Below are 23,280 nucleotides of genomic sequence, written 5' to 3' on the forward strand. Positions count from 1 at the left end.
TTGGTAAAGTTCCTGTTTAATGTTAAACAGCTGCTTTGTTACATTCAAGTGCTGGATGTATGCCAAGATGCTCAAATGCAATTTCTTAAACACTGTGACATCTTAATGAATGAAAGATGCTCTCCACTGAAGGTAGAATCATGTAGAGTGGTTCAGAACTGAGCACTGAGTATCTGCCTGTTCTAAAATCCAGTAGTCCAAATGCTGAGCCATGGGATATTTGGGGTAGGAAGGAGGAATTCTAGCATTCCACTATTGGCAACAGTTGTGTTTCAGAAACGTGTAGTACCTTCAGAGAGGCAGTAGAGAGCATTGGGTGAGGCAGCTCGTGGGAAAACACAGCCTGGATCTTCAGTCCACATATAAAAGGAAGGGCTGCCATTGCTCATATTTCCCTACACACAGGCATGCATCAAGTGGCAGTGTTAGCAACTTCTATCTGATGAATTTCTGAACGGGGAGAGCATATCTCTGACTCCTTCTGAGTAACTGCTGCGGAGCTGGGGGAGTGCTACACTGATATTTCCTTTTCTACCCTTTATCCCACCTGCTTGCTAAGATTAGGTTTCTGGAACTAAATAATTCTTAAAGCCGGGGCCTGAATTAAAATCTATCTGGACTAAATGCACCCTTAGTCTATGCAGTGGCTTTGAGATAAATGTTCACGGGTGATTCCCACAAATAGTCTATTATTCAGCCTCAGAGCCAGGATGAATGGTTGAACAAAGCCTGTTCAGCTGTGATTATTGTTGTTAAACAGATCTTCCCCTTCCACAGGTGCCTTATGACTCTGCTAGGTTTCTCTAAAACTCAGGCTTCTAAAAACACTGGTTTTTCGCAGAAAAGATACCCCAAGCCCGCATCTGCTTCCTGTGCCTGGGGCCATCCTCATGCTTGTGTAGAGGAGAGCCCTCCCATTTTGACTGTATTAACAGATCTACATAAAAGAAAAAGCAGAAAAAGCACTTTTATACTGCATTCATCAGCACATAAAAAACAATCTCCCAGGACCAGGTAGGGGCTCGTTCCATTACATGTCACAAAACAATTGTCTCTGTGCATGCTGGTGCTTTTAAAGCTGACACTGCTGTTGGCTTAAAAGCTGTATTCATTACATCTATCCATTAAGTACGGATTTCCATAAGCACAGCACCGCGGTGAACAAATCAGGTGTACACTCACACCACAACCAGAGAACTGCTGTAGTAAGCACAGCCACCTGAAATTCTCACATTCCTGCTCATGTCTTATTACCATGTTCTATATTTAAAATACCAACATAGCCTCATCAATTTCGATGTGAACTTAATGACCGTGGTTTGACAAGCATCTTGGTGTGGTACTGACAAATTAATGTTAAACAAAAAGTGAAGAAATGAGTCTCCCCAGGCTGGGAACTGCTGTGTCCTGGTTAAAGCGCTGAATCTGTCGCTCAGTAGCTAGCTCATCTCCTCGTGGCCTTGGCTTAGTTTAGATGCATGGATATACATGTATATATGGAGACTGTTTTAGCACCAAAGATAGATACAGATGCTTTCTAGTCCAAGTTCAGGAGAGATCTTGGGGCCATACTCAAGCTGCCTTTTATACATGCTCAGACTGCTATCCCAGATACTTAACTGGCTGGTCTAACAGTGCCCTGGGTAGCTTTCTGATGAGCATCTAAGTCACTGTCAAAGTCCAAAGTCAAAGCAGTCTGAATGCAGCCCTGTATCTTTTGTTGCCTCGGCTCCTGCGTCTTTAATGCAGGGACAGTAGCATACCTCAGCAAGGCTACAGAGGTGTTCAGGTCCCAGTAAAGGGTATAACATGGCTACTTTTACAGGCAAATATGTACTAAGCTGAAATAACAAAAGGAGCCTGGTTTTAGAGGAGTTTGTCATATGCAAGAGCTTACTAAAGAATTTGACACTCCAAATAGAAAATCCAAGAGTTAAAAAAGGGTTACAGAAGTTAGCAAGACTGCACCCTGGCATCTGTAGCAGCAATTTCACATTGAGTAAGCTGTATTCTAGTTTAGCTATTTCCAAATGGCACTGGAATGTGATTTGCAATTTCCTCTTGCAGTTGACTGCTAACATACGTATGTACAGTACGACAAAGATACACATTAGGGTGAGTTATTGCCTTTTCATTGCACACCCTTTCCTAAACATCTGGAGCTTTATTTATGTGGCATTTAGTCTTCCTCTGAAGAGTATCTTTGCCTGGAAAAAAAATATATGCAACAGCTACAAAAGATGAGGAGGAAGAGAACAGTATGGCTAATAATGAGAACACCAACAGCAAAAATGTACAGGGTTTTGTCGCAGTAATCCTGTGGCTGGTGGAAAGGTGGGATGAAATTTGGCAGGTACACTGAAAACACCCAGTAGTTCCCAAGAATGAACCAGAGGAAGAGGAAGAGGCTGAGGGTTAGATGGATGTAGTACTTGTGAGCGTTCTGCCTCCAGGGGTATTCGTCATCATCATCATCATCAATTACAACAGACTTGGAAAGCAGTTGCCTCATCCTGGTTGAGTCGTACAGCAGCAGAGTCACCTGGAACCATTGAGGGAGAAAAGGGAATGAGTAAATTGGTTGTGGAAAGTCTGAACATCTCCTGACCACTGACAGCCTTTGGACCAAACTAAAATTGAGTGTGAGAAAATGAGGTAAGAGAAATCTGAGGAGCCAAGAATGAGACAGATCCTTGGTGAGATTTTTAGGCCAGACATTGAAAAAATAATTTGCCAATGGCAGGATAGAAAAGCATGGGAACAAATTATGTGGGGAAATGGCAGCAGTTCCCACACTGGAGATTTTTAAGAACAAATTAGAGTAATGGCTAAATGAGTTGAGGAGTGTAGTTCCTGCCTAGTACTGGGTGGATTTGTCTCCCCTTGTTGTTTTCCATTACCACGTGGGTGAATCAACTGAGAACAGGATTCTCTTGCTCTACCTTGTAGAGCTATTCAATTGTATATTGACTAAATATTGGCTGGAAAAGCCAGCTGTTTTACTAGCCCAGTTGTTGGCAAAGGTTATGAGAAACAGAGATTAAGGTCCAGCAAAAATGCAGGCCACAAAATGCTGTTTCCACTGGATGTCATGCATCACAGCTGAGAACTTGGAACTGGTTAGCTTGTTCAAACCAGTAAAGCATGTTCTTCTCAGGTGAGCATTTATTTTAGGCAGGCTCATGATAGATCTCATCTATACCATCTAACCAGCCCATAGAAAGTGTATCCTTCTGTACATTGCTTTGCCAAGCTGTAGTTGAAGCAAATTCTGGCTGTCTCTCACACTGATAATAACTGCAGAATATATGCTTATGGAGCAGAAAGGCATGAATTCAGCAGGACGCTCCAGACACTGTGAAGTGGCTGCATTGTGTTGATGAACAACACAGGTTATCAAAGCTTTTAAAAGACTGGAGGCACTGAAGAAACCAAATAGATCAGATCCATATAGCCAGAATGATTAAATTACATCTATCACAGGACAGTGTTCTTTCAAGACCTCATCCTGTACTCATCCTATACCCATTCTTGGAGTGTCTATAAATCTCTAAGTCTCAGATTTCAAGCTAGCTAAGTGCACTGCTCGGGCACAACTCCTGTAAGCCAGTAGCAGTCAGTGCAGTCCCATGAGTGCAACTGGGTAGAACTAAGGTGGTGGAATTTTGCTAGAGATCAAGCACTATGCGATGACAAAAGTTAGCCAAATCAAATTCTGACCATTGTCTGCAGAAAAAGACTGTCCTGCTTCACCTGAAACCAAATTCAATCCATTAGTTGATGTTGGTAGAAATATTAATGGACCCACTTACTCTGGGTGATAAAAAGTGATTTCAAATCAGCAACAGCTAAGAAATAGCCAGCATTTTTGATGAATGCTTCCATTCATTAGCCTGAGAAGTTCCTTTCAAATCTGATCTTTTCTAAAGCATTGTTAAATTGCCTTTGAATATACAGATAAGTCCAAAGCTGTGATCAAATGTCTAAACATTTGCCAGGAGAACTCATAGCATTCACATAGCAAGAGTACTTTCTTGTTTTTCCATTTACTTATTTATTGTCCAAAGATCCTCAGAGGGATGATTGATTTCCCAGTGCTGTACTGCAGTTTGGTTATAACTGTGAAGGAGTTCAGGGGATGTAGAGATCTATAGAGAAATAGTTTCCCTGATCTTTCAGTCCTGGCGAAGAAAAGGACCTGGAAATGTTATCTAAGGGGCCTGTCAGAGTGGGGCCATCCTTTGCCCTGGAGTCATCGCAGAGCTACAGCTTTATGGTGCCCAGAGTGTGCCATGGGTATGGGGTGTCTTGACATGACAGGCAGCCATCCTCTGCTGGCTCAGCAATGATAAACATGAGCATGGTCCACTAGAAGAGAGGTGGCTGAGGTTAGAAAATGCTGTGCCTAGATTAATAGGCCCTGCTGCAATGCAAGGGTACACTTAGGGTTGACAGCCATGCTACTGTGTGGTCATTGCTTCTAACCATGTTGAAGTGTGATAAATTGAGATAAATCGAACCTGTGCAGCACTATGAGCAAACATCTGTGAAAATGAAGGAGGCCTGGAGGACTGTTTGAGGAAATAGGACTTCATTTCCCATAGCCAGCCATGTTATGCAGTCTTCTCTATCAGTGGGTTTGATAGCACATATACTGTAAGAGCAAGTCATACCACAGTGTGTGGGACAATGCTGAAGGAAACTCATTAGCATTTCACTTGGCTGATGGGTGCCTTAAGTGTTGGAACAAGTGCAGTTCAATCCAGATAGCTGTCTCCTATACTGCATGCACGTAGCTGTCTAGTGCCATCATTTTGTCTTAACTAGCAAGTCACAGTCTAGTCACACAAAATATTTTTCACACATAGAATGCACATTACCTTTAAGCTGCCAATCACGCCACCCACCAACAGATATAATGGAATTAGTGGCTGAACTGGGCAATCTTCCAAAAACTTCATTCCTGAACAGCAAAAATTAATAACGTTTGTTATCTCAAGTGATCAAACAGTGCAACAAGCTGTACAGTGGGAACTAAAATTCTGCACTGAAGGACAGTTCTTAGACCCAAGATGTGTACCCAGCATCTGTTGAAGTGGGAGCTGAATTAAGTGGGGTTTCCATCTCCCGTGGCAGGAGTGAGGGCTGTGAGCAAGCAAAGGGCAGGAGGAGAGCAAATGTAACAACTCTGGCTGGTTTAGCATCTGATAAATGAATGGTTGACTGAGCTGGTCAGGAAGTTTTCACCAGAAGTGGAAAAAATAATTGAAAATTAGTACCATTTGTTTAAAAAAGTAAAAAAAAAATCTGATAACTTCTCCTATTAGCGCCACGTCTGTAGCATGTTCCTGAGTCAGACACCTTGAAGCTTGGGTGCCAGTGCTTGTGGGAGCTCCTGGAACCATTTCAGTTTCCCAGGCAGCTAATAGGGAATGAGGGATGCTCAAATTTCTAGGCTGTTTGGTTGCAGGAGGATAAAAAGCACCGGTTGTTATGGAGCTGGGGATCCTGGCAACCCTCAAATCTACTGCTAGAATGAGAAAGCTGAGTAAGTTTTAGGGAAGGGAATGTATGGTGGTACAAGGCTGATGCTGGCATTAGACACTGAAGCTTATGATACAGGTCTGTGGCAGTGAGACTCATCTGTCCAAATTTAGATGTCTGCAATGCAGGCATCTATATCTGAACTAGTTTCCTAGACTCTCTTTATAGTCAAGAGGGAGAAATAGACCCTTCTAAAATTCAATTCCTCTCATCCTAAGATAGGCATTTAAAATAGGTCAGATGAATTGTGCCCTGAAAGTGCTTCTTTCTCTCTATAACTATACAAGGAATCTAGGCAGCCAGCTGTAAGTACCTAAAGTTAGCTGAGCTGAATCATTTGCCCAACTCTCCTACTCACTGCTGTCTTTAAATAATTTTAAATTCTTCATTACCCCATAATTTTATTATCATTGATCCCATATTTCAAGACTTCTACTGATCAGTTGAAGAGGCCAGAAAGGATTTTCTGTTTTCTTCTTGCTGTAAAACTCATTTTCTAGGATATTTTTTTACTTTTCTCTTAACAATTGGTTGGCACCTTGATGCAGGACACTTAAAGCAATGTGCTGGCCCATCTCCCAGGTGGAACGTCTTGTTTTCATGTTCAGAACTACATCAAAAAGGCAGTTTGGTGTCAGGAAAGAGATGTCAGTGATTTGGTGGGGAGTGGGTTTGGATTTTTTTTTTGGTTGTTTGGGTTGGGTTTTTTTGCCTTCTGTAGCTGTGATCCTCTTCAGCTTGTCAATTTGCCTACCAAATCCACTGCTAGTGGTGCTCTAGAACACTGTTGGTGTCCTAAACCTCTCCTGTACTTCTTGCATAACATGATATGAATATCTTGAATTGTGGTTGCTTTGCTATGGATCTTACATTAGTCATAATATACAGTGACCTGCTATGGAGTGGCATATGGATTATTCTAGACTAAATATTTACTACTATGCCTCTTGTAATTGAAAAGGGCTGGGCTTGGATGGAATTGGACTCTCTTCCTTTCTGTCTGCTGTTTTCTAAGGCTGCAAATTTTTGTCCATTTTGCCACTAACACTGTAACCTATTCAGACTCCCAACTTTAAAAAGGTGGGCAGCAGGGAAACCATTGAGAATTCTATCATTTTCAGAAAGCAACTGCCAGTGTTTCCAGAGTCCTTGGCCGTATAATAGCCTGCTTCAAAAGCAGCTGGCCAGGGATCTTAGGGAATATATTTCAGTGTAGGAACCCAGGCAATTGCTGTTCCAATGCACTACTGAGATTTTGTTTAAGGGGAAAAAAAAATAGTCAAGAATACATGCCAGTTTTTTTTCATGGAGCTAAGATTCTGTTTCCCAGACCAATCTGTTATGGAATCCTTTCATATATGTAACATGACAGCAGGCAGATTTGGGAACAACTTGAATGACAGGCAGTGTTACTCTACAGTTTTGAGGAGAATGTTCCAGGCAGATATGACAGCAAAAGAGGAGTTGAAAGGAATTAGAACAGTTATAACTTTAAAAATACAGTACTGTGGGTGAATGGGAAATATGGACCTACTGTTGGCAGATAAGCACTGACATTTGCTACAATGAAATTGAGGCACGTCTGTAATGCAGTGATCAATTCACACACGGCGTGTGGTTTATTTGGAAACACCAAGACCAGTAGGAAAGCATCAGTGCTTCCTTTCCATGAGCACCAGCTCCGCTCCTCTTTGGCTCTTGGTGATGGGGTAGATGGACCATGAGAAATCCAAGCTCTGTTGTGAATCCAGTGCTCCCAGTAACCTGATCTGGCACACAGCATTGGCCTCGTTGTGACTGCTCTGCTCTTCTCAGGCAGCTGAAAATGGCTGAAATGCGCCTCCTATCAAAGGACTATTTAAAATCTGTACTGTGATTTACAGTACTACCAAGATTTTAAAATATACACTGTTAGTTTGTAATTGTTATCAGAGCTGCCAGTTATTCACCTCTGTGTTTTAGCTTATATTGCTATAATTTGCTTGTTAACATCTGAAAATATCTCACGGTTTCCCTCTGCGGAAAGCAGGAGCCGAAATGACTGGGGTGCACCAGCGTGATCTCTGCGATCATGAAAACAGGTTGTTATCAAAAAATCACAATGAATACCTGCATTTTCCTGGACATATAATTTTTCTAAAAATACCTTTGAAGATACCAACACCGTCGGACAACACAACATTACAGTGACGTTATCTCTTAATTTTGGTGAGCTGTGGAAAAAGAGGGGCTCTGTCTCTGCTAGGGGAGATGACCACAACTCCAGGCTAATATCTTACCATGCACTTCCCATTTCCCGCTGATCTTAAAGGGATTATGAAATATTCCTAAGAAACAGTATTTAAAAGCAGTCAGATTCCAGCATGGATCCATTTCCAGAAGGCTTGCTGTCAACATGCACACAAACTGTACCACACTTGAAATTATACCTTCTCACCCCTACTCCACAGCTCAGGCATATTCAGCCTGGGGAAAAGCTAAAGCCAAAATCCTCTTATAGGATGAATAGCAATTTTAAGTCATGGATAAGCATAGGATCCTAAGAGTTGAGATGGAACAGTTGAGGCCATCTCTCAAGTTCCTAATTGCTCTTTAATCCCTAATTAGAACTCCCTAATTCCTAATTAGGACTCCCTAATCAGAGTCCTATCAGAGTCATCTCTAGTACTGAGAAGACCCCGGATAAAGGAAGCAGGATTGGCATTCAGCCGAACACATTTTTTCATGTTTCTGGCCAAAAATAGATGCCTACAGTTGGGCTGATTGTCCACAGTCCCTCAAAAGTAATTTCATCCTATTGCAGACATCTAAAGGAGGCCGTGGGAATTTCACTGTCAGAAATGCCCATTTCCCCATAGTTGACAGCGAGGGCAAAACAGAACACTGAGCTTGGCTACAGCCACATACAGTCCAGATCAAGTTGCTATTTATCCCACCCACAACGCCTGCATATAGAGCTCATTTGCACCATCACTCTTTAATTATAAGGCAGAAGGTGAACAGCTTCTCAAGGACACCAAGATGGAATGATTGTTAAGGCTTCCGAGGACAAGACTTAAAATTTAGTATCTGGATACTCCGGAAAAAGACATCCAAAATCTAAGAGGTGACATCTGATAAAGTTGAGAACTACATCTAGAAGAGAAAGCCTAAATGTAAATAAAAAACAAGAAATGTCTGATAGAGAGAAGATCTGCCAGAAACCATCTGGGCTTGCAATGCAGCATAAACTAAATGAGAGCCAACGAGTTGGTACAGAGAGCATCTTTCCTTCTGAGGTGCATTTACAGGAATCCTGCATGTTAAACAGAGGAGCTGATTATTCTGTGCTGCTCATTCCTCGGGTCTCAGCTGAGACTTGTGTTCTGTCATATTTTTTGAGGGGGAAAAATAAGCTACGTGTGCCAGAGGCCAAATGAGGGAGGCAAAACTATAAGAAAGCTATAGAAAAAGTGACCTTTGAGGTCAGGTTGGAAGAACTGGAGTTTTGAGATCTCTTGAAAAAGGATGGAGGGGAGTTATAATAGGAACCTTCAAATATTTCAAAGCTTCTCTCATGTAGGACAGTCACCAATATATCTTTGTGTGTAGGACAGGCTACAATCTATCTCATTTGCCATAGGGGAGACGTAGGTTGGATGTGGGGAAAAATATTTTGTCTGAGAGAGCGGTAAGATGCTGAAGCAGGCTCCTTGGGAAGCTGTGGAATTTCCTTGGGTCAGGGGAAGCCACAGATCTGCCAGAGGGGTCCTGAGCTCGTGGGCTGGTCTGAAAGGGGAGGCAGGATGGTACCTCTGCCTGTGTGCCTCAAGCTGGGGTCACAGCCCCTGCGGAGGTGTGGAGGTCCCAGAGGAGGCATTGAAGTGTTGGAAAATGTGCTGGAAAATGTGCCTTAAAAGAAAACCCAACCAGTGATAAGAGAAAATTGATCCTTAGGAAAGAAAAGAGCCTTACACAGTTTGAAAATGTTTAACATTCTGCAGCTCAAAATATTTTCCTTTCCTTTCTTAAACATTTGATCCTTAATTCTACTTGCAAAGCCAGCCTTCGGGAGGTTATAAAAAGACAGATGAGCCAAAAAAACAGGTCGCACTTTCAAAAAGGTGGAGAAATAGCAGACTAGACAATCTTGTCTTCCCTTCCAGCCCTATGCTTCTAGGGTTTTTGCAGTGCAGTTAATACAGAGGAAGCCTGATTAATGAAATCTTCTCATGTGTCGGATGCTGAGCTTCCACCCACAGACAAAACTGAAACACCCACAGACCACTGCCAGTTGCTGGTAGCCTAAGCAGCAATTGAGCTGAAGCAAACAGGCCAATAAAGAAGTGAATTAAAATAGATCTGAGACACAGAACATATCAGCAGCTTCATGGTGAAAAGAAGTCACAGAGTGGTTTAGGTTGGAAGGGACTTCTAGAGGTCATCTGGACCAGCCCGACAATGGAAAGTGTTCAGATGCCCTCCAAATAAGCAATGCACTGCCAGAAAATTCAGAGTTATGGTTAGATATGGAGAAACCCAGCTCCTGTTAGATTAAAAAGATGTATCAGTAAGGTCTTCGAATGTCCTGACTTCTGTCTCATGCTGAAGTGACCCACACTGGAGGTGTATTTAAGACAAGTAGTTTCTGAATTCAAGAACTGCTTGCTCCCCTCCACCCGGTGTGGGCTGCCTGAAGCTTAATTACCAATGCACAAGTTTAATGGTTGGAAACTTCAAGGTTTCCAACTCCTTTCTCCCACAAGATGCATTAACCTGCCAGGCGGTGTCAGGAAATTCAAATTACAAACGTGCTTCAGTAGACAACTTACCTGTAAAAGTCATGGACAATGGTAAGGCAAGGAAAGCAAGGAGCCCAAATATAAAGCATGCTGTGAATGGGAAAAAAAAAAATAATCAAAAAGAGAAAATAAAGACAGTGAGTTTAGAAGGTCCATACAGTGCTTTGCAGTGTACGTGATGCAGGGGGAATATCACATTTATTGTGCAGCATCTGAGATGATGAGACCAGGAAATGGCCTGTTGCTCCTCCAGAGCTCAAGCCTCCATTTTTTAATTAATACATTTTAGTTCTTACATCAGTAATAAAACAATGAGAGACACAAAGTACTTTTGCTGCTACTACTTCTAAATATCTGATTGCAAAGGCTTCCTTAGCCTGCACCAGCCTCAGACACTGCCAGGTTACTGTGTGATAACAAGCAGCTCGTGTGAGCTAATCCATGGCAACTGATGAGCCGTGTCTGTTTGCGAAGCAAATAGCAGCTGTAATGCCATTACACTCGTTTTTCCCTGATAGCTAAATAAGTGATCTTTATTGCAGAAGTGAAGAATTTGGGGCTAGTCTGGCTCCCTGACCCAGCTCAGTACACGGACACAAAGGCGGGGAGCAGCTTATTACTGGAAGGGGGGGATCAGCTGATGGAGGGATGCTCTAGGGGTGTGCATCAACTCTTCCCTTGCATGAGAGGGTGTGAGGTGCTTAATTACTCCTCAGAGAGCTGCTGTTGTTTCTGAACCCTGGTGCTTCCCAGCACAGTCCGATGCTACTGAGGATGAGTGCCTACCTTTGCAGAAAACCAGAAAGAATAGAGTCAATAGCGATGTGAGCAGCCTGTCTTCTGCAAGGGCAGCCACCTCTGTGCCTCATCATGGGCACTCTGCAATATTAAAGTGAGGTGCTGCTCCAGAAAATGAGGGGGAAGCATAATGAGGAAATTCTGCAGTGAGCATCCCTGCAGAGCACTTCTTGATCTGCAAGGAGGTGCCCAAGGAAGCAAACGTGCGGTAGGCATAGACTGTAGAAGTAGGCATAAGTTGCAGAAGGGCTAAGAAAAGAGTAGTGTGCCTCCGTGGAGGGCTACGAAAAAAGTCAGAGCTCATAGCCCAGCACTGCAGCCTCTGCCAAACAATTTGCTCCCTTTGTGCACTGTAGGACTGGACCCAATGCCTGTGTCATGATGCTGTGCAGTGCAGCACAGGGTGCCTGCGCAGTGCTGCCAAAGGGTCACCGTCAGGGTGCTTGTAGGAACAGGGAAACAGCACTGCCTCCATTTGCCAGGAAGAGAAACTGAGTCAGAGTACAGCGTGGTGTCATCAGAATCCGGATTTTCTGCCTTGCAGTCACTTTTCACAGGAAGCCACCCCCCCCCCCACACACACACTGCTTGTGTTTCCTTAACAGGGAGCATAGAGCTCATACTTCTGCGCCTGAGAGATGTCTTTCTTCCTCGGAAGCAGCATGTTTATTATCTCTATGAATTAGTGGAGACTGAAGATATTTTGAGCTGAAGGAAACACTTCTGTTCCTTTGTGCCACCCCTCCTCCTCTCTCTGCCGGTTGGCCTCTCTCACTCACATTCCTACTCTGGTTCTCCCATCTCTCACAGACCAGAAACTCCTCTTCTGCCTGAGTGATATCCTACCCTTGACTCTTTCAAACGCTGACACTCCAGACCCTTCCTTTTCACCAAGTGTCCCATTTCATGCCAGAGACTCTTGCTGTAACGTTATCTGGACTGTAATTTTCATAGGCTAGAGCAGTGTTGTTCAGCTGGACTTCAAACACACCCATGCACACCACCAGCAAGCAGTGCCCATCTGAACACACGTACCGAGCATCCAAATGAATGCAGCTGAGGTGGGCAGGAGCCGCATCAATTCCCCAGTGTCGCCCTATGTCCTGTCATCACAGTGCTGTCAGCAGCTCTCAGAGTGGAGTCACCAATCTACTGGAGGTATCACCTCCTCCTGTTCCTGCAGGAACAAGTTGGAGGTGGCACCATGCCATTCCTTCACCAGGCAGTGCATGGATCGGTGGGGAGGGATGCTGTGATGAGCCCTGCGAGGCTCAGCAAGGCCCACATTTATGTGGGGCTAAGCATCTGGTACACTGGTGGCTCGTGTATGTCTAGCATCTCTACCCAGAAGCTTGATTTTAGAGGAGAGGAATGGGAGGTAGGGACAACTTGCAGCTCAGGAGAAAAAAAAAAAAGATAATGGTTCATTAATTCTCCTCCCACAGCAGTCGCTGGGAATGTATTTACTCATTATCTTCCCATTCAGCCTCAGCCTCTTAGGTCTGGAATTGGAGGGGCAGATGCATCGTCTGGGAAGGCTTCCAGCGCCATGTTCAACAAAGTGAGACTCTCAACAATTGACTACACAACTGGCAGAGCTAAAGACCGTTTTCCCCAATACGTTGTGGGGGGGGGGGTTGTGAGCAATGCTTCTCACACAGGACACACACGCTCTGCTTGGATTTGCCTGGACTGTGCTGCCCCGGTCTGGTCTGAAGACAAATTGCTCAATAAAGTGCAATTTGCCGCAAGGAAGCAGGGCAGTTCTGCAGAGAGAGCTGCTGTCCATGCAGTTTCACACATGTGGCTGGCAATAGCTTTAAGTCAGCATTATCACCACAGCGGCCGGTCAGAGGAGCCCCGGGACCTAGTCCTAGAAAAAGAGGCAAGATAAGACTGGCAGTCTCTAAAACCACAGCTGAGTGAGGTAAATGAGCCTAGGCATGGTTCAGAGGAACATTGGAAGAACACCTTCTCTGAGGAGCTGCTGTCAGGGCATCAGGCAGCAGAGCCACTGCTGGGGCAGCCATTTTGTGTTCGGCATGAGCAAGGCCCTGCTTTGGGAGGCAACACTGAGCAACCCTAATGTGCAGTCATGGCAGAGAAAGAGGAGAGGGAATAGCTTTCCATCTTGCACATTCCTTGAAATCTGTGGGCAGGAAAATCAGCAGGGTGGCGCAGACTGCCTCCTGCCCAGCAGGACTTTTAATGCCATAAACCCACAGTTTAGCTGAGCTTCCAGCCTCCTGCCAGAGCTCCCCACGCTCTTCCACTGCACAGAAGTAAACGAGCATGAAGTCACCACTGACACCGTGGCTGTGTGGCATAGTCTCTCTTCTGATCTGAAGTGATTTATGAGTATAAATCTTAATCTACCCACTTTGTGAGTGGCATGCTAGTATGGCAATAGTGCAACCTGCTCAGGAGACCGTATGACAAGCTCTCTGACAATAACCATAACAATAAATGAGGTGCTGGGTACTTTAGCCACACTGTTCTATGGCCTGCCAACTTTTTGATAAAAAAGGAGAATATTCTTTCCAAATTCTGCATTTACCCCAGGGTTTATCTCCATGGGCAAGCTGAGGAGCAAAGGTCTGGGTGTAAATTCACAGCAGTCCTTTCTCACCCCCAAAGGACTTTGCTTTGAAAGGTGCTGACTTGCAGCAGTGTGGATGTCAGTAAATTTGGTTTACGGCCTTACACCTGGGATGCAGATGCACATGGCAAGCCTCTGAGATGACTCCGTGCCAGTGCAGCCTCATCTGGAGCAGTGTGTGCAGCTTTGGGCACCAGAATATAAGAAGGATGTAAAGAGTGTCCAAGGAAGGGCTATGGAGATGACGAAGTGTTTGGAGGGGAAGATGTATGAGGAGCAACTGAGGTCCCTTGGTGTGCTCAGCACAGCGCAGAGGAGCTGAGGGGAGGCCTGATGGCGGCTGCAGCTCCTCACAGGGAGCGGAGGGGCAGCGCTGAGCTCTGCTCTCTGTGACAGCGACAGGGCCCGAGGGAACGGCATGGAGCTGCGTCAGGGGAGGGGCAGCTGGGGGTTGGGGACAGGGTCTGCACCAGAGGGTGGTGGGCATGGAACAGACTCCCAGGGCAGTGGGTATGGGCCCAAGCTGCCGGAGTTCAAGGAGCATCTGGACAAACCTCTCAGACACAGGGTTTGAATTTTGGGTGGTCCTATGTGGAGCTGAGAGTTGGACTCAATTGTATTTGTGGGTCCCTTCCAACTTCTGGTATTCTATGGTTCTATGATTCTATGACTTGAAATCAGCATAAAAGAGGAGCTGAAATAGGAATGAAGAAGCCAGAATCCATCATTAACCATCATTAACCCAGACCTCATGTTGAGAGTTCTTCTGGGAAGTGGGCCACTTGTTTTGGAAGTGCATTAAGGCAGTTTTGGAGGGTGCTGCAAGGATGCATGTGGAAAGCACTTAGGAAGCAGAGTCACAGTGTGCAATAGGGGCAATGTAGAAACTAGCAGTGTAACAGTGCATACACGTCGCAGGTATCTTCATCCACCTTGTACTCCTTTATGGTATTTGCAGAAAACCTCTACAGTATTGACAGGGCCTAGGAGAAGTCTCCAGTCCCAGTGCAAAGCCACCACTGGAGGCGAAGAGAGTGCCATAAAGTTGAGCTGCAGACCAAATCCAACCTCAGTCTCCAGCTGTTTGCTGTTTGTCACTGTCTGCTTAGAAAAGCTTGTATTATTGTGAAACAGATAACCAGTAGCTGCGTACCTAAGTAAGCTATGCCAGCATCACAACACCTACAATTTAAGTTTCTGGTTCAGCACTGACACCAGCAATGCTGTTGTCCTCAGCAACAATTTAGAAGGAGGTGCCAATAACCTGGGAACATTCAACCCAATGGTGAGGGGGTATACATAAAGATTATAGGCACTTCAGGGGGTCAGGCAGTATTGCAGAACAGCTCATCTGAATTTTATGCCACGTCTCTAGCTACTAAATTACAGCTATGTCATGACTTCAGTGCTGAATTTGGCCCCTTGTGTTTAATTTCCAGATGCACTTTTTAAATACAGTGCAGACATTACATGAAGAGCCACTGATTTGCTTTGCAAGAGACTCAGCGCAGTGAATTAGCCTTTTATTTCGTGGTCAGTTATTTAATATTGCCCTAATGTTCTGAACTTAAATTGCTGTACGAAGAATGAAAATAATGTAAATGATGCTGCACAAATTGGGTGACTCTTCAGAGTCATTTAAATATCAGGAAACAATAGGGACAACGTGGGCTGTGCTGAAATGCAATTTGAAAAGTGAGCACAGGGTGATGAGAAAATGTGAAATTAAGCACCAGTGCACTTCAGGGGAGTCTGCATTTTAACAAGCAGAAAAGCAGTTTAGGATGCACTGGCTGATCCATAGCTAAAGCCAAGTTGATTTTGAACTTAAATGTAAAGAGAAACTAAAGGGGATGGGTTTCTTGGGGTGGTATTTCTGAGTTGCTTTACACATGGGTGACTTTGTGTGTATCCAAGAAGGTGCTCCTGAGGCAAAGGAGCAGGCATGAGAACTAATCCCATTCTTTCAAAAAACATTCAGAAAGATCTTTTGTTTTCTCAACCATCATTAAAGCTCTGGTAGGGAGCAGTGACGTTTTGCTCCTAACTAGCAGGAACAAAAATCAGAGGACACACTGCATTTGCCTTTTTGTTCCATGCACTTCTGGTTATTTCCCTGCTGCTCGTCCAGCATCAGCCCCAAGAGCAGTCCCAGCTGCTTGGCTGAATTTTGCTCTTCCAGAACCGTTCATGCTAAAATGCACTCGGGACTCATCAGTGCTGCTGTTTGACCTGAAGAACTGCAAGGCAGCAAGAAGCAGTGTGACTTAATCACAAGTTTGTTCTGAACTTTGAGAGCTGTTCAAGTGAAGCCAAAGGCTTTATATGGCTTTATATGAAGCCAAAGGCATTCATATAAAAGACCCTGAGCAGATCACCATGGGCTGACAACTGCAATCGGTTGTGTGGGTGAAGTACCAATTAGGCTGAGTGGCCAAGTGGATGAAGGAGTTTTCTTCTCTGTACATCTGAGCGGAATTAGCAACTGCTGTTGATTAAAAGTGAAAGCAAAAACTGCGTAAAACTCAGAGTGAAAAGGAGATACAGCCAGTGGGAGTTTTAATAGTATTGGCTTTTAACCCTCTGCTCAATCTGCTCTGATCCACGTAACACGGTGGAGGTAGATACTTTAGAGATGCAACTGCTCCTGGATGCTCTATCAGCACTTAAAATCACTTAGGAAAAGGAAAGCGGGGAAGTAAAGGAAAATTCAGGTGGGATTTGGTGGCACCTTAACCTCATTCTAGACCTATCTCTATTGGCTGTGGGGCTGTTTAAATACAGAGAGAGGTTACTCCCAGAGCCGCCTTACCATTGCTGGCAATTTTGGATATGCAGCAGTGACAGGCTTTCTCCAGGCCGGCCGGCATTGTGAAGCACCTTTTGGGCTGTCTGTGGGGATACAGAAGTGAGTACAGTTAGGAAAATCATAAGCAGTGTCCTCAACTAACTAAATATCTTGGCTCAGAGTGATTCAGTAGTCTTTCACTACCCCAAAAATCCCCCCAAGTCAGCCCCAAAAGCAGACAGTAGCTGTCAAAGCATGATGCACTCAGAGTCAAACACGGGATATATGCTTTCCTTCTCTGGCCTTCACAGCCTCTCAAGTCTGGTTTTCAGTGACATAAAACCTGCTTCTCCATTGCTCCTTGCCTTGCCCGTTGCTGTTTGCCACCCTCCTCACGTACAGTTTGCACAGTGCCAGATCCGGGTCATTGTGAAGAAATGGAAGATATCCATGGAAAATGTACACAGCTGCCAAAGATGCTGATAAGTGGTGTTTTGGGGGAGGTGGGATGGAGGGGGGGGGTTGAGGGGGTAACCAGAGCCCTCACTTTTGGTTGGAGTTGGAGCAGCACGAAGTGCATCCGACCTTGTGAGAAAGCTCAGTGATGGAGGTACAATTTGCTACACAATGCAGATCTCTGCAAATATTATTTAGTGAGCAGAAGTGAAGGAGGTAAAGAAAAGGGGGAAAGAGGGGAAGAGGATACTTTTGAGATCAGGGAGTATTCTGAAGAGGAACGTGGAATGGAAACTACAAACCTCAGGGAGCCCAGGACAAAATGCCTTTGATTAGAAAGTAGCTGGATTAGAAAGTAGGTCTTTGTAATGAAGAACTTTTATGATGTGGGGTGAGGGATGAGCAGCCAGTGAGTCATCCAGGCTGGGCATAAGACAGCATTGGATGGTTAAATAGTCCAATCCAGTGCTGATGGGAGTGTTCATGGGAGCTCAGAAAGCTCTCACACACATGTGCACATGCTCCAGGCCTCTGGGACAGCACAGGTCCACCATCAGCACCAACTGGGTGAGTAGGTGGAGAAAAACAAGACTGGGGATGCTCTAAGAAATATTGATCAGTAAGGGACATGTGTGGTGATGGATAAGGTACTGGAAGAAAGAGATCCCAAATCACACCTCTTCTCCCTGTGGTCTCAGAGCACAGGAGACGGAGCCCACTGGGATGAAGATGAACGAGACCAAGCACAGCCCACTACTAGTTATGTTGCTGCAAGTCATTTCTGCTCAGCTGCTGTAGCTATAGGTTGTTATCTTGTGATAATCATGATACATGTTGTGCAGAACCACTTCTTATGTATGTACCTATCATAAGAGCTCTGCTGAGTTCCCTGCAAAGGACTGTATTTTGGACTTGCCAAAGGGGCAAAGGGGACAGGAATGCATGTGAAGGAGGCAGGAATGGAGGAAGATGTCCCTAATCAACTTCTTTTTAATTCTTATAAAGCAGTATTTTTAGCATGCCACATTCTTCTCCAAGCTGACATGAAACCAACTCCAGCACAGTTTCTCATTGTGCATGCAGAGCCCAAACTGGCCCAAACCCTACAAGGACTGCAAGGCCCCAGAGAGGTGGTGAAGACAAACTTGCACCAGTCAGGCAACAGGTGGCCATATATCCCACACCATCACATGTCCAATCCCTACCAGATGTGGCTGGGCTGTACAAGCAAAGGGACGACAAGGATGATTAAGAGCCTGGAATAGAGATTGTCTATGTCCTCAAGGAGGGCATATTGTCCTCCAAGCACCAAGACTGGATTTGCTCAGAAGAGCAAAATCTGGGCTTTGGATTGCAACTACTGACAAACATTTGAAGGAAGGAAATGAGCAGTGTTGCATGCTCAGGGTAAACAGGAAGAAGAAAGGGAAACTGGTAGCTTCCTAAACCAATTCATACCCTGATTTTAAACTTTAGAAGATTTGGTAAAGGTTTGTTTGTAGAATGTGCATACATAGACATTAATTTTGAGTATGCCGCTGGCTACTGACAGTAATATTTACAGTTATGTAAAGAGATCAATAATTGTAGCCTTTAGATATCTTCATCTCTAGAATTACTTTTGCGGATTCTTACAGAAGCCTGGCTAACATAAGTCATGCTGTATTAAAAATTGATTGGACACCAAACTGTCCTGAGCAGAACTGTGTGTGGATGGGAATGCTGTATTTCTATAAGCAGAGGGTAAAATATATTCCATCTGAATTAACTCTTACTTTACACTAAAGTGAAAGAAGACAAACCGAGGGAGGACTCAGTGTACGTGAGCGTGTCCCCATCTAGCGATGGAATCCAGAAATGACCGAAAAAGAGCTGTGGGCTTGCAGTCTTAACGGGCAAGATAAAGCAAATCGTGATGGTTATGAACAGAACGTTCGCACAAGGGCACAGTGCACATAACTGCTAGGAGAGGGCATCAACCTATTCCTCAGACCCCAGGTTTGACTCCTGCAGGACTGCCAAATCCCTGCCAAATTCTCCTAGGTAAACGCATGCTGCTCCATTGCCCAGCCCTTCGGCACATCTGCGGAAGCTGCTGAGCGTTGCAGATGAATATTTTCCTGCGTGCCGATGCATGAAGGTGCTGAAGTGCCATTCGGCAGGCAGGCAGGTAGGGAACGGCTTTGCCGATGTTGGGAACTGGCACTGTCTGAGCTTAAATGTTGGCTGCAACTTGCAGGAAACTGTGGTGCAGCATGCAGACCTGTGGCGTGCAAAGGCAGCGCAGGTGTCCCCCCGCACGGTGCCTGCTCCCAGTCTGCTGGAGAGTTGGGAAAGTCACATGCAAAGGGGAAAACTCAGCCACAGCCAGAAAAAAAATGTGAAAGACAAGAGCAGGCTTTTGGCTCACCTCTCGTGAGCTGTTCCCAGCTAGCAGTGGAGCTCAGCCCCTGCAGCACGGACCCTATGGTCTGGTCCTCTCTTTATTTTGGGCAGTTTTAGCTTGAACTCTTGTGCTGATCATTATTTTCACCCTAAATGTTTCAGTTATGTGGGTCAAAAGAAGAAGAGCACCATGACCCACAGCATGAGCACAAATGAGGACCATTTCCACACTTATCCTCCGGTATTCAGTCTGCTCCAACTTAGCTGTGCCCACTCCCCACTTCAGATGCCCCATGCAGGAGTGAGGAATGCAGCAGGCAGCTTTTCCCATGCTTCTTAAAGCCTCAGCTCCCACCCAATGTGCCGAAAGGTGCAGGGTCCCACTGGGAGCTGGCCCCTTACCTGAGAGCACTGCAGGATCTGAAGCACTTCACCAGCACACGTGGGAGATGGGGCTGCGAGACCACGAGATCCAGCCTTCAGCAGGAGCCCAAAGGGAGAGCCCGCTCTGGGATGATGCCTTTATTCCTTCCAGTCTCTCATTCGCACACCTCTTGCCAGCCTGAGGGATGTGGGATGCAGGATGAAGGGTGAGGGATGTGGGAAGAAGGAGCACAGCCGTCAGAGCTGAACCCCCCCTCGTTTCCCACTCCCACGACTGCAGCCACAGCCCACTCGGGCAGCTCCACCACACAGCAGGGGGAAACAAAGGGCCCAGCTCAGCTATGCCTCTGCTGGAGGGAAAACAGCGATCCCTCCACTAAAGCTCTTATTAAAAAGATGTAAAAGTATATCTTAAAATCAGTAGTGAATATGAAGCGCTTAATCCATTCTTCATGCAGTTTCCCCCCTTCCTATCGATGCAACTGATGGAGCTCTTCTGCACATCCAAAGTGCTGGCGTGCTGCTATTTCTCTTGTGGTGGAGGTCTATTTGTAAGGTGAGTTCTTGCCTTCCATCAGCAGGTGACAGTTTGCTACCTCTGGGCTTATTGTGTGCATGGCATTGCTTTATGGAAAGCACTTGTTCTGTGCAAGAGGAAAGTGGATTTCATGAGCAGCACTTCTCCAGGATAAGTGACAGCACAGCTCACTGCAAATATAACTCCCAGGTTAGAGCATTACTAAAGGTCCTGCACTGAGAAAAGGGCTTCAACACTGGGGTCAGGCAAGGAAAGGAAAATGAGGGTGTTTAACAGCAGTAGTTTCACATGCCTTTCGGTCAGCAAATGTGTGAGGGACATAAACACAAACACTGAAGGTGAAGAAGAGCTGTGACTTTCAGCACCAATGGCATGGCACTTCCAGGAGCAGTAAGTGTCATATCAAGAGGCAGCAGCATCTTGATCAGTCCTAGGGAAGGAACCAGGAACATGGGAATACAGCAAACACAAGGTAAAATCCCACTTTGAGCTGATTCTGCAGCTATAAAGAAAGACAATTACAGAAAGACAAATAATTTTGCTCATTTGGCTTCAGATCCAATGTTGGAATCTTGGAGAGTTTTGGTTAAGGGACTTTGGCAGCTAAGCAAAGAGAAACCCTTTAGCAGGGGTTGGTTTAGCACTTAGGCAGGGAACCCAATCCTTCTGTAGGGTCAATGAAGAAAGAAGGAACACTGTCCTGGAAGCCTCCTGATGTTCTCCACTGGTGTTCCGAGAGGTACAGCATGAGGACACAGATATGTGTCGCAGATTGATTGTATACAACCTGAGTTTTAACAGCAATTTACAGGTTATTAATAGTTTTGCAGTAAACCTCAAGGTTAATAGCTGTTAATCAGCACTTACTTAAACATCAGCCCGTTTATCACAATGATTCAATAGAATTTACTGCAGTCAAATGCAATGACTTACTTTAAACGCTAAGTGGCCAAACTAGAGAGCATGATGTTGTGTGGTCCTAATTCTTCTTTGCCACAGGGAGATGAGCACCGTGCCATGAGTTCCCATGTCTCTTAATGGCTAGTGTGTGGAGGAATAGAGCCCTGTTGAAATGCTGTCTTTCATCTGCAGCTTGTGTTCATTTTCAGATTGCTTTCCTTCCATTTAGTACTTTTACCATCGGGCCTTCTCCTAACTCAATGACTCAGAAGTCAAAATCGACACAAAAAACAGTCCCCCATCTCATACTGTTTTTGTTATTTTCAAATTGGAAGAATCTGATTTAGTTTTCTTAAGTGCTGCATGGGATCAGAGATGTCACATTTTCTTGTAAAAAATATCCTCACACATTGAAAAATAAACAGCCCAGGGGAAAGAAATCCACTTTACATTTCATTTCTTCCACTGTTCAAGGTAAAAATTGGACGTATCAGCTGAGAAACGCTCTGCTTGCTCAGGGGGAACCAATCACCAGGGCTGACACTTTGTGGCATCTCAGTGACCGACTGTAGGGATGTCAGAAACGTTCAGTCATCACAGATGATCTTGGCAAAAAGCTGTGGGGATCAGGAATCCCCATGGGAAGTGCCACTAGTGTTGGTTGTAACTGATTATGGTGATGCTTTGGGTGCCATCAAACTGCTTGATTCCAGTGATTTTAAAGGAAAGTTTCACCCAGTTTTGGGAAGATAATGACTGTGACTGAAGTGCTGTTGATGTGGAGAATCCCCATGCTTGGTCCAAAGGACACCAGGAGGTCGGTGTCCCCGTGTTCCTGGATGGTCTGGGAGCTGCAGAGCTCGATGTGAGAGGACTCTGTGAAATGCTTTTTTGCCTGCCAATTCATGCAAAATCATACAGTCTCTTCTCACTCACATCACTAAGGAGCTTTCTTTTGTGTGGCTGTCACAATCAATTACAGAGCCGTGTGAAGCTGCTGCTGTGGATATTTCAGTTCTTCAGCTTCTGCCTTAAAGACTGTCTTGGGGAAGTCAGCTTTATTTGCCTGTCTCCATGGCAGTTTATTGGACCAATGCCCAAGAGACAAAGCAGAAAATGAGACAATATCAGTCTGCTTCCCACTTCTCCTTTCTCAGGACAATTTACCCTGATGTAATCTAGGCCTAAGAAACAGAAAATGGGAAAAGGACCAAATGTGCTGGATAACCTATGGAGAGAGCGACTTTAATAGAAGTCCAAATGGGACAAGTGCCGGTGTGGTAGCTCTCCCTCATCAGGTTACTTAGGGGATCACTGTCTCCTACTTCAAATCTGCAGCACAGAAACAAAGTGGGACTGCATTTGCCTAGGAAAGTAAATTATGGGACACAAAGCTGTGGTTGAGGACATCTGTGAGCCTCCAGCCCTGCATTCCGAGAGAATATCCTGTGAAAGCAACAGGAGATGCTCCTGGGCCCACAGCCACTGACCAGGGCAAGGTGTCCAAATCCCATTTGCTTATGTCTTTGAGTCTTCAGTGTCTATCAAATATGACTGAGCTTGGAAAATGGATTCAAAAGCTTTTGGAGGGAACAGCCAAATTGGCAAGGCCCAAGGCTACAAAAACACATGGAGCGTTTCCACAGGAAGCCAGGATTAAACAAAACACTTGTGTATGAAAAGTGACTAAGAAAATAACTTCTTAGGAATGTGTGCTGTTCTCCTGAGATGAAAAAAAACAGCTTTCTTTCCCTTGTGTTGAATGGGATTCATCAGGGAACGTCTCCCACTGGTAACGCAGGACGTGAACCAAGGCCTACACGAGGCCCATGTATTCTCTCTTCGTGCCACCACAGAGTATGCTGGGCAAACGTGTAGAGTTTGTAAATCCTTGGGGAATCCCTTGGAAAAATGAAGTGGGGAAAAAGGATGAGCTCCTCACACAAGGGTGCCGTAAAACCATGAAACATTTCTGGCTTAGCTGTGCTTTGTGCCAGAGTATAAGGGAGCGTTATCACAGCTGAATAAAGTGCCGAACTTGCTTAGCAGCAAGATGCCTCATTTGGTATGGTAACAGGAGTAAACCTCTCCATTCTAACATATGTAT

The 23,280-nt window shown here is 45.0% G+C and overlaps 1 protein-coding gene across 3 annotated transcripts; it reads right to left on the reverse strand.

The window, feature by feature from the left end:
- Positions 1 to 593: 593 nt before the first annotated feature.
- Positions 594 to 20,011, reverse strand: TMEM272 (transmembrane protein 272). 3 transcript variants are annotated; one of them, XM_025146818.3, is made up of 5 exons: positions 19,754 to 20,011; positions 16,535 to 16,614; positions 10,356 to 10,415; positions 4,881 to 4,963; positions 594 to 2,542 (listed from the first exon to the last, which is right to left on the reverse strand). In XM_025146818.3, exons 2-5 carry the CDS (start codon positions 16,590 to 16,592, stop codon positions 2,180 to 2,182), a joined length of 564 nt encoding a protein of 187 aa, XP_025002586.2. In that variant the 5' UTR covers positions 16,593 to 16,614; positions 19,754 to 20,011; the 3' UTR covers positions 594 to 2,179. The 3 variants fall into 3 exon arrangements, with proteins under 3 accessions (XP_025002586.2, XP_046756130.1, XP_046756131.1); XM_046900174.1 differs by lacking the exon at positions 19,754 to 20,011 and adding an exon at positions 17,269 to 17,289; XM_046900175.1 differs by lacking the exons at positions 16,535 to 16,614; positions 19,754 to 20,011 and adding an exon at positions 12,159 to 12,590.
- Positions 20,012 to 23,280: the final 3,269 nt, after the last annotated feature.

Source organism: Gallus gallus, chromosome 1 (genome assembly GCF_016699485.2).
Source record: "Gallus gallus isolate bGalGal1 chromosome 1, bGalGal1.mat.broiler.GRCg7b, whole genome shotgun sequence".
Taxonomy (NCBI): Eukaryota; Metazoa; Chordata; class Aves; order Galliformes; family Phasianidae; genus Gallus; species Gallus gallus.